Below are 14,590 nucleotides of genomic sequence, written 5' to 3'. Positions count from 1 at the left end.
CCAGGTTTCGCAGTTTTCTTGCTTCTGTTTCTTTTTTATTTTATTTTATTTTATTGATTGATTGATTTGATTTGTATACCGCCCTTCCAAAATGGCTCAGGGCGGTCTACAATTAAAAACAAACCACTAAAACAATAAAGAGCTACAACAAAAATTAAAAACAATATGACAACAGCTAACAATTTCAAAACATTTTAAAACAAGAATTAAACTTTTTAAATGTTTCTTGGTGTTTTATGGTTTTGATGTTTAATTGGTTTTAAGGATTGAAATAAGTTTGACAGAATTTTATTGTATTTTAACTTTTGTAAACTGCCTTGAGAGGCACTATGAAAGGCAGGATAGAAACTGAATGATAAATAAATAGAAGATAAATAAATAAATAAATAAATAATAAAAGCCAGCATTGGAAGGAGCCTCTGCGGTCGGTCTCCAGTGCCTAGATATTTATTTCAGTTTTCTTTGTAAACCACTTTTGAGAACTGAAAAGCGGTATATAAATATTTGTCGCCAAAGCACCTATGCTCCTGCACTGTTGGCGTGATTTCCGCTGCAAACCTAGCCGACCGAGCTCGAGGCTTCGAGGGCGCCCTCTAGGCGGCTGTACCAGCCGGCCTGAACTCCTGACTCCAAAAAGCTGACTCTAAAGCTGGACTCCAAAGAGCCAATCCTGGCCACCAGGCCTTCTATAAAGCCCTGCTCAGTGCTTGCTCCTCAATCCGAACAACGGATCTCTCATGTCAGGATACTGCCTCAGCACCTGCACCCTTCCCTGACTGATGCCTAGATGTCGGGGTCATCGCTGGTAGTTCTGCCTGCCTGTCCTCTGCACCATGGTTTCCCCAAGGCCAAATTTGCTTTAGCCACCACGGAAAACCATTTTTGAATTTTGAGAGTAGTAGGATTAACCACAAGAGACTAGAGGCTAACTGAAAGGATTATAATATGGTGTAATACAGGTGGACCTCAATATACGTGGATTCAGCACCCATGGTTCCTTGTATCTGTGGTCGGGTAATTGACACCCAACCTCAGCATACATGGGGGTGGGTGGGGTGGCATAAAAGGGGTTAACTCTGCATATCTGCGGGTTGGCGGTGGCTGGAAATGAATTCTGAGATTTCTGGCTGCCATTTTGTGGCTCGTTTCATTTCTAAAATATATTTTTTCTGTGAAAAAAGGTGGAAAACGGGCAGAATTTTGACTTCTGGGGGGCATTGTTGGATCACTGGAGACCCGTGGAGAATGATAGGGCACTTTATTTTGCCCTTTTTGCCCATTTTCACCACTTTAAACCAGTTTTTCAGACCTCTGAGAACCTAAACCCTGCAATCCCATAGAGTCAATGACTCTGTATTTGCGGTTTTGCTATTCGCGGTATTTCACGGAACCCCCGTGAATACAGAGGTCCACCTGTCCTGCATGAACTTTCATGGGGGCAATGTTCTCTGTAGTAGGGATTTCCAGATGCTGTTGACTACAGCTTCCAGAACACCCAGCTGCAATAGCCTTTGGCCGAGGATTCTGCGAATTGTAGTCAACATCTGGGAATCCCTGTGACAGGGAACACTGCATGGGGGACAACCCATTTCATAAAATGTGGAGTGTTTACCGGACAAACACAGGGAAACAGGCCATTAAAATCACAGGATGTGGACATTCTAAGATTCTTAAAGGGACAGGAGTTAAGACACATCAAGTACAAACCTTATAGTGTGACAGGAAACCATAGTCTCTGTTTAATCCTTCTCTAATACAATCAGGCTTCCTGATAAATTCCTGTTCTGCTGTTTCCCGCTCCTTACGGCTACCAAAGTCGATCTTTTCCAGTAGGGACAATCTTAGCTCCATGACACTGGGACCATGTGTGTTAAAATGCTCACTGATGGGTTTTTGGTGATCTTATTTCAGATGTCCGATTTATGTCCATTCAGTCTGTCTAAGGGGCAAGCTGGTTTGCCTGATATAAATGTCCGATAAGCATTTGGCACAAACAGAACCAAAAAGACCCCCCACCAAACTGTCCAATGAGGAAGAAAGGAATCACCACAATATAATAAAGAGTTACTATGTCAGGAAATGTATTCAGTATGGACCAGTTGATGAATAAAGGTAGCACAATTGTATTTCAACAATAAACAATGGAATCCATAATAGAAATGAACACAGGGATGATAAAGTCCACAAACTATATATCAAAATAGAGCAATGGAGTCCATAAGGTTAAAAAATATGAGTGCAGACGTTCACATACTACGGTGACCCCCGTTACGAGATGCGTCCCTTGGGGGAATATATTGGGGAGGGATGCTTCTTGAAATATGTTAGAGGTTTATATATAATGACTGAGTTTCATTAGAAGATCAAGACATTTGAGTATGCTGACCAATGTCAATGTGCAAGATCCATGTGTCCACTGGCATTTGACAAAGAAGCATCTCTAACATTTCTAACACTGCAACTCTTTATTATGCTGTATTGTGGTTAATTCTTTCTTCCTCATTGGACAGTTTGGTGGGGGATCTTTTTGGTTCTGTGTGTGGCATATGTGTATAGATCCCAGTGCACTATATTCTTTGCTCGATAGGCATTTGATACAAGATATTACATACACCACATTTGCCAAATCACACGTGTCGTCACCTTGTATAAATGCAAAAGTCGGATTTGACGTTGGAATTCCCGGCCCTGATGGGAGAAGTTCCGAGTTGGGACAACAATCCTCAGAGGCCTGTGCCGGGCCTAGGGACTTCCTAGGGACTTCCTGCCTGCCCCCCGAAGTTCCTGGGCCCAGCCACCCCAGTGCTGGGTGGGCAGTTAAAGCCACCGCCCCCCCCCCACCGCAGCGTCCTACCACCCCACTCTCTGTTGCCTCCTGGTGGTGAGGGCCGGGAATTCTGACGTTGGATCCGACAGCCCTGGAAGCTGTTTTTCCTTTTTCTTTTGCAAGTCCTTCAGAATATTTGACTAACATGGCTAATAAAACATAAGACCGTTGTCTAAAACTACCTTATGGCCTTTGTAGGGCCTGTACATCTATCTTATTAATTTGTGCATTTATTTATAAGGGATCTTTGATTTATGTTGTATGTGATTTTAATGTGATTTGTAGCTCTGCCTTGGAAAAATGATCAAGGAAGCAAAAGGTTAAGCTCTCCCTCCCAGTCATGGTTAATCATCAATAATACCTGGCAATGTTTCTTTTCCCCACGTATCGGAAGTGAAACAAACACACTCTGGAACAGAGAAAGAGAGAGAGACGGAGGGCGGTAAACTGAGGAAGAGGCAAGCAAATGTGAAGACCACTAACAAAAGGACTTGGCTGTTGGCTCCGTGCCTGCTCAAAGTTCTGGGAATTATGGTCTTATCAGAAGGTGAAAGGTGACTAAAGGGCAGATTGGAATGTCTCTTATCACTGCCAGCCACAGACGTCCAAGCCTGTCCACTGCAGAAGAGGAAACAGCCTTGAAAAAGCAGGGAGGTTTCCTGCATCCTGAAAGGGGCCAGATAGAGGCTCATAAAATCCCTGGCCACGTTAACATCTGATCTATGATTGCAATAAAGCTATTGGCCACTTTGCAACTATGATTCTTTTGCCCCAGCTCCTGACCCTGTGTGACAAACAGGGCCGTGCTTGCTCACACCACTCTCATTCCAAGAAACACATCCCCTTCTGGGGCAAAGCCCTGCAATGTGTTGATTTAGATTCCCGGAGAGATGTGGGGAGGAGACGAGAGAGAGTAGCCCCATGGCAATAGCCAGCAGACCGACTGAGGTCTCAGCAGGGCTCTCAAACTGGGCTCCAGTTGGACTACAACTCCCATCATCCCCAGCCACAATGGCCTTTGGATGGGGCTGTAGCTCAGGGAAAGAACATGGGAGGAGAGCTGGTCTTGTGGTAGCAAGCATGAATTGCCCCCCTTTGCTAAGCAGGGTCTGCCTTGGTTTGCATTTGAATGGGAGACTACATGTGTGAGCACTGGAAGATCTTCCCATTAGGGGATAAGCCGCTGCCAGTCTAGGTAGACAATGGTCTGGCTTAGCAGAGGGCAGCTTCCTATGTTCCAGTGTACAGTGGTCCCTCGACTTACGAAGTTAATCCGTTCCGAATGCACATTCGTAGGTCGAAAAGTTCGTAAGTCGAAAAGCAGTTTCCCATAGGAATGCATTGGAAACGGATTAATTCGTTCCGGGGCCTAGGAAAAAGACCCAGACACCCAGTTTTATGTGCAAAACTCTTTATCAAGTGCACTTTAAAGGCATGCAAAATGCAAACTCCACAAACTCTGCAAACTCCTGCGGAGCATTGCTCGCCATGGGGCAACGACCACATTATCAAAATTCGTAAGTCGAGGAAACCGCATCTAAAATTCGTAAGTCAAGGAAACCGCATCTAAAACCGCCAACGGTCTTCCGTTCGGATGTCGAAAAATTCGTAAGCGTGCGGCCACTTTTTCCTTTCGTAAGTCGAAAAATCCGGATGTCGAGTAGTTCGTAAGTCGAGGGACCACTGTATACAGAAGCTCCTAGGTTGGGCTGGGGAAGAGAGAACGCCCGGCTTGGAGCCTTGGACTGCTGCTCCCAGTCAGTGTAGGGAGTACCAGCTAGTGGAACCCATTGATGGATTGAGTCAATGCTCTGACTCTGCAGGCAGCTTCCTGTGATCCATGGGGGAGGGGGCTATAGCTCAGTAACCGAGCCCCTGCTTTGCATGAATCTTGACACCTTGGCAGCATCTCTAGCTAGCACTCTTAGGAAAATCTCCTGCCTGCAACCTTGGAAAAGCTGCTGCCAGTCAGTGTAGTAAACAATACTGAGCTAGATGGACCACGGATCCGACTCGATATCTGGCCGCTTCCTATGTACCCCTTTCCATCTTTTCTTCCCCCACCACCCCGTGACGAAGGACCAAACTGGACGGCATGTAGCAGACACGGCGCGTTTTTTTGCAACTGAAAAGCCGTGGGGAGGAAGCGGCTGTTCCAGGGTGGGCGGGTGACCTTTTCTCCTCCCATTTGCCTGCTCAGAATTCAGAGGCTTCCCTCTCCGGACGTGGAAAAGCAGCCGGAAGGAAAAGGGTCGAATCAGCTTTCCTGCCACTCCTCCACGGAAACTGACCGCTTCCTGCAGCTGCTCCTTGGTTGAAGATACAGTTACAGGTGGACCTCGATATTCGCGGGGGTTCAATTCCCGGCTGCAGCCATGGATACTGAAACCACGAATATCGAGGCATGGGGGGGGGTATAAGATCAGTGGTGCTCTTATCCCTGGACTTCGGGGCCGAAGTCCAGGGACTCCACATCCCCTGCCCCCCCCAATCCTTTTTGGTCTGTCCTGGATGGTGTGGTTGCTGCTGGCCCACACTGCACCAGGTGACTGAGTGTGATCAGTGGTGCATCTAGGAATTTTGGAGCCTGGACCTAAAGGCCTTTGGAGCCCCCTCCCCCATTGCAAATCAAGCATCATAAAAAATGATGCATAGGTTCTTGAGGCCACCAACCACACCACCCAGGGCAGACGAAAGACAATTTGGGGGCCCCCAGGGAGTATGGAGGCCCTGGACTTTGGCCCTGAAGTCCAGGAATAGAGCACTTCTGAATGTGATTATGACCTGTGCTGGGTGCTTTAGAGACAGAGAGGGGAGTGGGGACACATACGTGTGTCATGGTGTATGTGTGTGTAGAGGGATGATGCTTAACTTGCAGTGGTGGAGGGGGGCCTCCAAAGGCCTTTAGGTCCAGGCTCCAAAATTACCTAGGTGCACCCCTGTATGGAATCAAGGGGGTTGGGTTCCATTTGGCTTGAAAATGCCTAAAAATTGCCAAAAACTGGTCAAATTTCAGGGGGAAATGTGAGTGGGGTGTCGCGCTCTGCCCCAGAATTCCCCCAAATCGCCTAAAAACCACCGGTTTATTGTTTTTTCCTTAAACGGAGCCATTTTGAGGCTCCGAGAAACAAAATGGCGGCCGGAAAGACTACACGTGTGAGCACTGTAAGATATTCCCCTTAGGGGATGGGGCCGCTCTGGGAAGAGCAGAAAGCTTCAAGTTCCCTCTCTGGCTTCTCCAGATAGGACTGAGAGAGACTCCTGCCTGCCACCTTAGAGAACTTTGGAGAAGCTGCCAATCAGTGTAGACAACACTGAGCTAGATGGATCTATGGTCTGACTTGGCATATGGCAGCTTCCTATGTTCCTGTGAAATTGTACATCCTGAGATATCAGTTCCCCCCACCCTTCTTTAAACTGTAGAGACACAAGGCATAACACACACTTACTCTAGAAGGACTAGGACATTCATCAGCTCCTGAAGGGAGATTTTGTTCCAGTATGTTAACAAGGTATCTGAAAGCAAAAGGGAACAACTCAATCAATCAATTTTATTACAGCCATAGGCCATACAAAAGACATTTTTAAAAAAATTAAAACAAAATATTATACATAGTAAACATAATAAAACATAATAAAACAAGACCTTAAACAAGATCTTAATCTAATAGCAACATAAAAGAATTTCACCACCACTTTAGTGACCTCATTATTTTGGTCCTCAAGGCAGAAGTTCAAATAAAAGGGGTTGGCTCTTCCTGGAAATTGCTCTAACAAAGGGGATATAAGACCTTTCCTGGTATCACAGTAAAGAGAGCAATATAACAACACATGTGGAACCGTTTCAGGGAGGCCTGCACCACAAGGGCATAAGCAGTCCCTTATCAAAATCTGGCAGTCCCTTATCAAATCTTTTTTCCAAAAGGGCTGAGGACAGCACATTCACACGGGCCCTAGAACAACTCAATAAGTGTGGTGCCCTCCCTCCAAAACAAGCTCTTTGACCTCACCACCGAGTAGCCTCACCAAAAGGGGTCAGTGCAAAACGTACTAGGCCTGACAGATCACCCAGGCGTCCATGTCGGAGTGTGTGCACTCACATACGCAAGCGTGACAGCAACCTCATGAGTGAAACAGAGCAATCACACCTGCATGCATGAGGGTAGTCTCCAACATTCCTTTTTCCAGCCTGCATTGTGAAGCCAAAAAAGGCGAAAAATAAAAGGCTGAGGACACAAGACTCTGTAACATTGGCTGTAAGGCTCCAGCAGGCTCAAATCCAAGGGATCTGGCAACAGGTGCCTTACTCGCTGTGTCACCCAGACAGCTCATAGATGGAGGAAACGGCTGGTGTGATCCTTACTGCTCTACAGCATCACCCTTTTAACTGGTTGGAAGGTATACTGCAGCTTGTTAGCCCAGCCAAATCAGGTGATCTGAGCAGCCCAGAGAGATTTGATTGGGAACGGCTGTTCTACGGCAACCTGGGAAGAGCTTCGAGCACACCAAAGCTACTGACCTTCAGAAATCATTTTGATCACATAAAGATAACACACGAGGAGACTCCGGATCTCATACTGGTCTAGACGCCCGTACTGGGAGATGCTGCCACGCGTAGAGCTTCTTCGCATCTGGATCCCACCAAAACATGCCAAGGAAAGAAGAGAAATTTAAGACAGGCCCAAAGTTCTCAAAGCAGTTTGCATAAAGCAAGAAATAATTCCACCCCACAAGAGAGGAAGGGGAAAGCAGACTGGAGAAAGGTTCTTTATTTTGTGGAGAATTGTTGCACAGATTCCGGGCAGTAAAATGGAGAGTCATATCCCCGTTGACCGGGGCTTCTAGGAATCTAAAGACTAGAGCCACCATGGAGCAGCACTATCTATTATTTGGGATGCTCCAGGGCTCTGGAATAGCCACATTACATTTTCACTGGTGCCGCCTTGGTCGGGAGAACCAGCCATTCCTTCAGAGCTGAGGGATCCTTTGGAATCCTCCCTCTTGACGGCGAGTCCGTTCTGGGGAGCCGCACCATAAACTGGAAAGGAAAAAGAGCGTGGCTGCCATGCGGGAAATCAGCTCAGGACCACTGTGACCGAGAGCACAGCCATTGTGGCTGGGGAGGATGGGAGCTGCATCCAGCAACGTCTGGAGGTCCAGATTCAGTAACCCGTAAAAGAGCCGGTTGCCTGTCTGCTCTGGGGAGGTCGGCCCTGCAGTTGTGTTCAGGTCTGAAAACACACAGGAGGACCAACACAGAAAGCAACTGAAAACAATCATGTGGGTGGGATGTCGCTTGGATTCTTAATAAATACTAGCTGGGCCAGGCGCAGAGCATCTGAGCCTCTAGTTCTCCCCCTGACACCATTTTCTGCCCCGCCTGGCCCACCGGTCGCCACCATTTTCTCCCTTGCCCACCCGCTGCTGTTCCATCTGCCACCGCCATTTTGTCCCCCTCCCCCCATCTTCCTGCAAGCCTGTCCGGCACTGCTGCTTTCCTCTCCCCCTGCCGGCAGCTTGCTTGTGAACTCTTGTGAAAGCTGCCACATATGGAATTAGCAATGGGTACGCCTAAGAGCAGGGATTCTCAACGTTGGGTCCCCAGATGTTATTGGACTTCAACTCCCATAATCCCCAGCCAAAGGCCACTGGGCCTGGGGATTATGGGAGTTGAAGTCCAATAACATCTGGGGACCCAACGTTGAGAATCCCTGCCATAGAGAAATATATAGAGAGATGAGTGAACCCACATCACAATTTGAGAGAAAAAGGCCAGTAGGGAAGCAAATCAGGCTGATCGCGAGATGTATCCACTGGCTTGAAAACAATTTCCCTTAAACAGTCCTGGGAATTGACGTTGATTGAGATACTGAAGTTCTTCATCTCTTGGCCATATATGCAGACACACATCTAGATCGGGTTGGGCAAGCTTGGCCCTCCAGCTGCTGTTGAACTACAACTCCCATCCTCCCCAGACATAAACTGTCCCTCAAAGGGCTCACGGTCTAAAAAAGAAACGCAAGACAGACCCCGGCAACTGCCGCTGGATATGGATCTCTGGGAGGAGAGCTGGCCTTGTGGTAGCAAGCATGACTTGTCCCCTTAGCTAAGCAGGGTCCACCCTGGATGCATATGAAAGGGAGACAAGAAGTATGAGCACTGTGAGATATTACCCTCAGGGGATGGAGCCGCTCTGGGAAGAGCATTTAGGTTCCAAGTTCCCTCCCTGGCAGCATCTCCAAGATAGGGCGGAGAGAGACAACCTTAGAGAAGCCGCTGCCAGTCTGTGTAGACAATACTGAGCTATAGATGGACCCATGGTCTGACTCAGTATATGGCAGCTTTTTATGTTCCTATGTTTCCCCTGCTAAATATAGAGAACCGCCACTTTTAAAAGGTGGGTGCCTCTTTGCTCAGCTAGGCTTGGATAGTTTCATGTTCAAGGCTAGCACCTTTATAGCCCACATCTGGCAGGAAGCTAAAGGTAAATATTCCCCTTTCGCCGCCGCCCCTTCTTAATCTAGGGAATCCCCCTATACTTTGTAAAGGGGAATCCTAGGCAGATTCCCCTTTACAATTACGCCTGAGCTGGCCCATGAGTTGGTTCTTTGAACCTGGGGTAGAGGGTGGGTGGTGGTGGTGGTGGCCCCTGACTAATTGTTCAGTGGGCCTGTGTGAAGCTTTGGCTGGAGTGGAATACTCTGCACACTCCCCCTGGACCATGCAGAGACTATCATTCCCATCCTGCAGTGCTGTACTTTGCAACTGCCAGTTGGATTCCTTTAAGGGAAATGGAGCTGTCTGGAGCTTCTGCGCCATCTTGGAAGGTGTGCACAGAGTGCTGGGAAGTGTAGTTCTTCCCAGCACTTTCCTCCTGAAGTGCTTTTAAAAGGGCACCGTCTCTCTTAAAGAACTGCCACCCCACTCCCTCCGCACTGAGAAAAGCGCAGAACTGTGCAGAGGCCAGCACAGTGGAAAATGCCCTCACATAGAAGAGTTTGGGGGTTGTTGTTTTTTTGCCTAATTGGCCACAGTGAAGATCTATAAAAGATAAACCGGGTTAGTCTGATGATTATTAAGTTTCTTATTTTTTAATGGATCGCCACACGGAGGTTACGGAGAGGATTGCAAGGTTTTGTGCTGCGGCATGTAAAATGAGACGAGATAAACCTAGCTGTGTATGACCTTGCCATCTTTGTAACTCACTAATTTATTCTTTTGATGTTCTATATTTTTACTGTATTGTATTGTTTTTAATCCTTGTTTTCTTGGTCATGGACCGTAATAATAAAATTTGATTTGATTTGAGTGAAGATAAATGTCCCAATTGCCATAGACTCAATGCCTTTTCCCCTGTGGTTTCGTTACCTGCAGAAATAGGTGAGAACGGAACCCCCCCACAGATAATGAGGTACACCTGTACCTCCGTGATCAGAGGCAGGATGCCTCCGAATACTGGACATTTCCAAAGGTGCAGAACAGGTTACGATCTACCTTACACAGCCCTACAAACACCCCTAGAACGACGTCACTATTATTATTTCGAATTTACAGACTGGGAAACGTTGGGCAATTGAAAAGCTTAAAGCCAGTTGTTGGGTCCATGGCAGAGGCAGGGACCGAAGCCCAAATCTGACTTGCCATCAACTGTATCACATCGCTTCCCCTTCCTGATCTGAGGGATGCTCCAGGATGCGCAACTAGGGTCCCCCAGAACTCCCAGAAGAGAGAGGGTCAAACCAATTGCCAGGTTGCTTACGTGCATCTTTCTCGACAATGAGGCTTGACCTGTTGGAAGGTGGTGAAAACCCGCACAGAAACTCATCTCGCGAGGTCTGGAAGGAAAGCGAAGAGAGAGGTTTTAGAGAGTGGATGAAATCTGGCCGTTGCTCAAGTTCAAAACTGAAAGATAAACCAAAAAAAACCCCCACACAACCAAGCGCAGTTGCTGCCCAAAAGCCGTCATAATGATTAGTCACACCAGCGATACGGAATCTCTGCATCCAGAGGGAGCTGACCTCTTAGTTTTTTGCCATGTTTGCCTTTAAGCCCTGCTTGTAAAAGTCCCCAAGGGACCTGCTTGACCGCTATGGGAAGCAGAAGCTGGACCTAATCAGACTCTCAGTCCGATCCAGCAGAGCTCTAAGCAGCCCCAAATAATCAGCTTGCATGCTTTTCCCATGACTAGCAACGAGGATAAACAATCAGAGCCACACACACAAAAAAATTAACTCAAGAACTTTGGCTAGTTCTGCTCTTTAACTTGTAAACTAGCAAACGCCTCTCATAATGCCAGCTGGTGTGTGTTTTGAGGGGCAATTTGAGGGCCCCTCAGCACAAGGGTGCTGAGGGCCACAACCCTGTCTCCAAGGACCCTGTTCTGACCATGAGCTACTAATCCTGGTGGCTATGGACTACAGGCTAACCTTGTTATACGTGGCCCTGACACTCGCAGTTCCGTGTATTCATGGTCAGGCTATTGACACCCGATCTCGGCATACGTCGGGGTGGGTGGGTTAAAAAAAGGGTTAATTTCCATGTATCCGCGGTTTCGGGGTGGCCGGAAATGACCTCTGAGGTCATTTCCAGCTACCATTTTGTTGAAAGGAGCCATTTGGTGGCTCTTCAGTTAAAAAGAAAAAAGAAAAATAATCCACCCTGCCGTGATTTTTGGCAGAAAACTGGCAGAATTGGCGGTTGGGGGGTGGTGGAATTGCTGGGCAGCTAGGGAGCATGGTACGGCACTTAATTTCAATTATTTATGCCATTTTCCACCATTTTCCTGACGTTTGTTTGCCTTCCAGGAACCTAAGCCCCCAGTTGCCAGACTCAATGCCTCGATATCCGTGGTTTCGTTACCTGCAGAAATCGGTGGCAACGGAACCCCCACAGATAACGAGGTCCATGTGCCTCCCTGTTCAGAGGCAGGATGCCCCCGAATAATGGTTGCAGGGGAACAACAGCAGGAGACGGGGCATTCCTTGATCTCCTGCTTGTGGGCTTCCCAAGGCATCCAATTCCCCAGGATGCTGGATTGGAGAGACCTCAGGCCTGATCCAGCAAGGCTGCTTTTGCTGGATCTTGTTCTTGTGAAGTGAGCAACTTCTAAGAGAGACAATGGGCCTGCCGTCCTCCTTTGCATTCACCCCCTCCTGCTTTTTAAGAGAAAAGCAGGAGAGCTGTCCTTGTGGTAGCAAGCATGAATGGTCGCCTTTGCTAAGCAGGGCCTGCCCTGGTTTACATTCAGATGGAGAATAATACATGTGAGCACTGAAAGATATTCCCCTTAGGGGATGGGGATGGACCTCAGTGGTAAAGCTTTGGATGCAGGAGCTCCCAGGTTCAATCCCTGGCAGCATCCCTAGGTAGGGTTGGGAAAGACTCCTACCTGTAACCTTGGAGAGCCGCTGCCAGTCAGTGTAGACAATACTGAGCTAGATTGACTCCTGTCCAAAACCTTAGGAAGTTGCTGCCAGTCAGTGTAGACCAGGGCTGCACAACTTTGGCCCTCCTCCAGATGTTGGCCTACGGCTCCCATAATCCCTGGCTATTGGCCACTGTGGCTGGGGTTGATGGCAGTTGTCGTCCAAAAACAGCTGGGGGGGGGCAAAGTTGAGCAGGCCTGGTGTAGACAGTACTGAGCTCGATGAACCAATGGTCTGACTTGGTTAGGGTTGCCATGTCCCCTGGAATTTAGGGTAGCCCCCGGATTTGGCTCCTCCACCCGGCTGCTAAATTCCACCCGGATTTACACGGATTTCAAATGCACTGCCTGGATTGCCCAGGTTTTACTTAGGATCCAATCACGTGGGAGGGCAGAGAAGGAGGGGAAAGTATACAAATCCATCAAATAAATAAATAGACCGCAAATTTGTCGCCGCATAATTTGCAAATTAGTTGCTGCAAAATTTGCACGATATGCAAATTAGGCCACCCGGATTTGGGAAGCTTGGCTACTGCCACCCTAGACTCGGTATACGGCAGCTTCCTATGTCCCTATACAAGATGACTGTGCAGAGCTTAAAAACCCAAAGCCAATCCTGCGTTACAGGCTGTAGCTGTCACAGCTAGAAGTCATTCCAGCTGGGCTGGAAAGGACCTCAAGTTTCGGCCCTAGAATCTATCCAACGCTCCCCTGCCGGCAAGGACAGCACAGCTGTTTTGCGGAGAAGAATGTCCACTGGGACCGCTTTTTGTCACACGTCACTGGTGGCTTTCCAAGAAACTCCAGGGTTCCTTGAAGTCGAGGTTGCAAACCACCGCTGTGCTACGTACAAGGTTGTAAACAAAGGCAGAAAGCAAGGCCGCTATTTCTGGGAAAGCCTATAATTGTCTCCACTGGATGACTCACCGAATTGAACATGGTGGTAGAAGAGTACAGAGTGTCCCGGCCAGCCAGGCGTTGGATGTTCTCCAAAAGCAGGCCGGCCAGAGGCAAATACAGCTGTGCGATTTTGGCCTGCTGGTTCTGTGAAAGACAATTGGGGAGGAGAAAGTGAGATTTCTTTTCAAATGCAGGAGGAGGAGGGGACACGTTGCACAGGGAAGTTCCCCAAGCAGCACAGGCATGCGTGAGCTGTTGCATATATGCATGACTTGTTCTTCTTCCCCCCCCCCTCTACTTCTTTATCTTTTATTTTTGCAGAAAAGTACAAAAGAAAAAGAAAAACGGCAAGAAACCACAGATAAGGTTCACCACAAGAAGCAGCATAACACTTGTTACTTCACTTGATTTGGAATATTTCTAAATACCATTATCAAACAAAAAAATCATTTTCAACCTTTCCTGTCTGGTATAGACAGGTTTTCTTGCATCAATGCCATTTAAAAAGCGTAATCCATGCTCCAGGAAGAAACCCTTATAACTGGGATGAGCAGAGGCTCTTAACTGGGAAGAGAGCTTGTTTTGTGCCAGCAACTCCTAAATTTTACCTGCAGTTAGAAACGTGTGTTTCTAATTATTAATTTCTAATTTTCTTATTTCTAATTATTTGGGGCATAAATAGGACATATGGTAAACATATATATATATTTTTTTGGTAAAAGATAGTTGGATGGGGAGAGATATTGACCATTGGGACCATTTTCAGAAGTGGATAATTCAAAGGGAATGTTTTGAGATTGGTTTATCTCTTCAGGGTTTCAGACTGTGCTTTGAAATCCTCAATTACAGTACTATTACACCTTCCCTTCCCGGCAGTGTTCCCTCTAACAGGGCTTCCCAGATGTTGTTGACTACAGTGCCCAGAATCCCCAGCTGCAATGGCTTGTGCTTGGGGATTCTGGGAGTCATAGTCAACATCTGGGAATCCCTGTTAGAGGGAACACTGGTTCCCAGCAGATCACATGGCTATTCAACTCCACCATAAGCAGTGTTCCCTGTAAGAGGGATCCCCAAATGCTGTTAACTACAACTCCCAGCATCCTCAGCTGCAATGGCCTCTGGCTGGGGATTAGGGGAGTTGTAGTCAACAATGTCTGGGAAGGCTGTTACAGGGAACGCTGGCCCTAACCCTGCAAGGTGGACACAACAACAACATTTATATACCGCTTTTCAACAAAGGTTTCCATAGCGGTTTCCATAGAGAAATAATGTATGTATTTATTTAGATTTATATGTCGCCCTACTCCCATAGGACTCAGGGCGGGTTACAAGCAACAACATACACAGTAACACAATTCCATAAAAATATATCTTACATAAGCTCATAAACCACCACCCCATACAATACTCATTCCACAGGACATAATAACCATGGGTGA

At 47.3% G+C, this 14,590-nt stretch overlaps 1 protein-coding gene across 7 annotated transcripts in view; it reads right to left on the bottom strand.

The window, feature by feature from the left end:
- Window positions 1-14,590, bottom strand: part of DOCK11 (dedicator of cytokinesis 11) — a 130,106-nt gene that overhangs the window by 38,519 nt on the left and 76,997 nt on the right. For 6 of the 7 annotated variants that reach the window (XM_053273842.1, XM_053273841.1, XM_053273838.1 and 3 more), the window contains 6 exons: window positions 13,179-13,295; window positions 10,587-10,662; window positions 7,753-7,865; window positions 7,347-7,458; window positions 6,277-6,343; window positions 3,189-3,236 (listed from right to left, as the gene is read on the bottom strand). In XM_053273842.1, the coding sequence (XP_053129817.1) occupies window positions 3,189-3,236; window positions 6,277-6,343; window positions 7,347-7,458; window positions 7,753-7,865; window positions 10,587-10,662; window positions 13,179-13,295 (533 nt within the window). The remainder of the gene's footprint in view (window positions 1-3,188; window positions 3,237-6,276; window positions 6,344-7,346; window positions 7,459-7,752; window positions 7,866-10,586; window positions 10,663-13,178; window positions 13,296-14,590) is intronic. The other variant, XM_053273840.1, reaches the window with a different exon arrangement.

This window comes from Hemicordylus capensis, chromosome 11 (assembly GCF_027244095.1).
Source record: "Hemicordylus capensis ecotype Gifberg chromosome 11, rHemCap1.1.pri, whole genome shotgun sequence".
Lineage (NCBI taxonomy): Eukaryota > Metazoa > Chordata > Lepidosauria > Squamata > Cordylidae > Hemicordylus > Hemicordylus capensis.
This window is presented reverse-complemented; position numbering and strand designations above follow the sequence as displayed.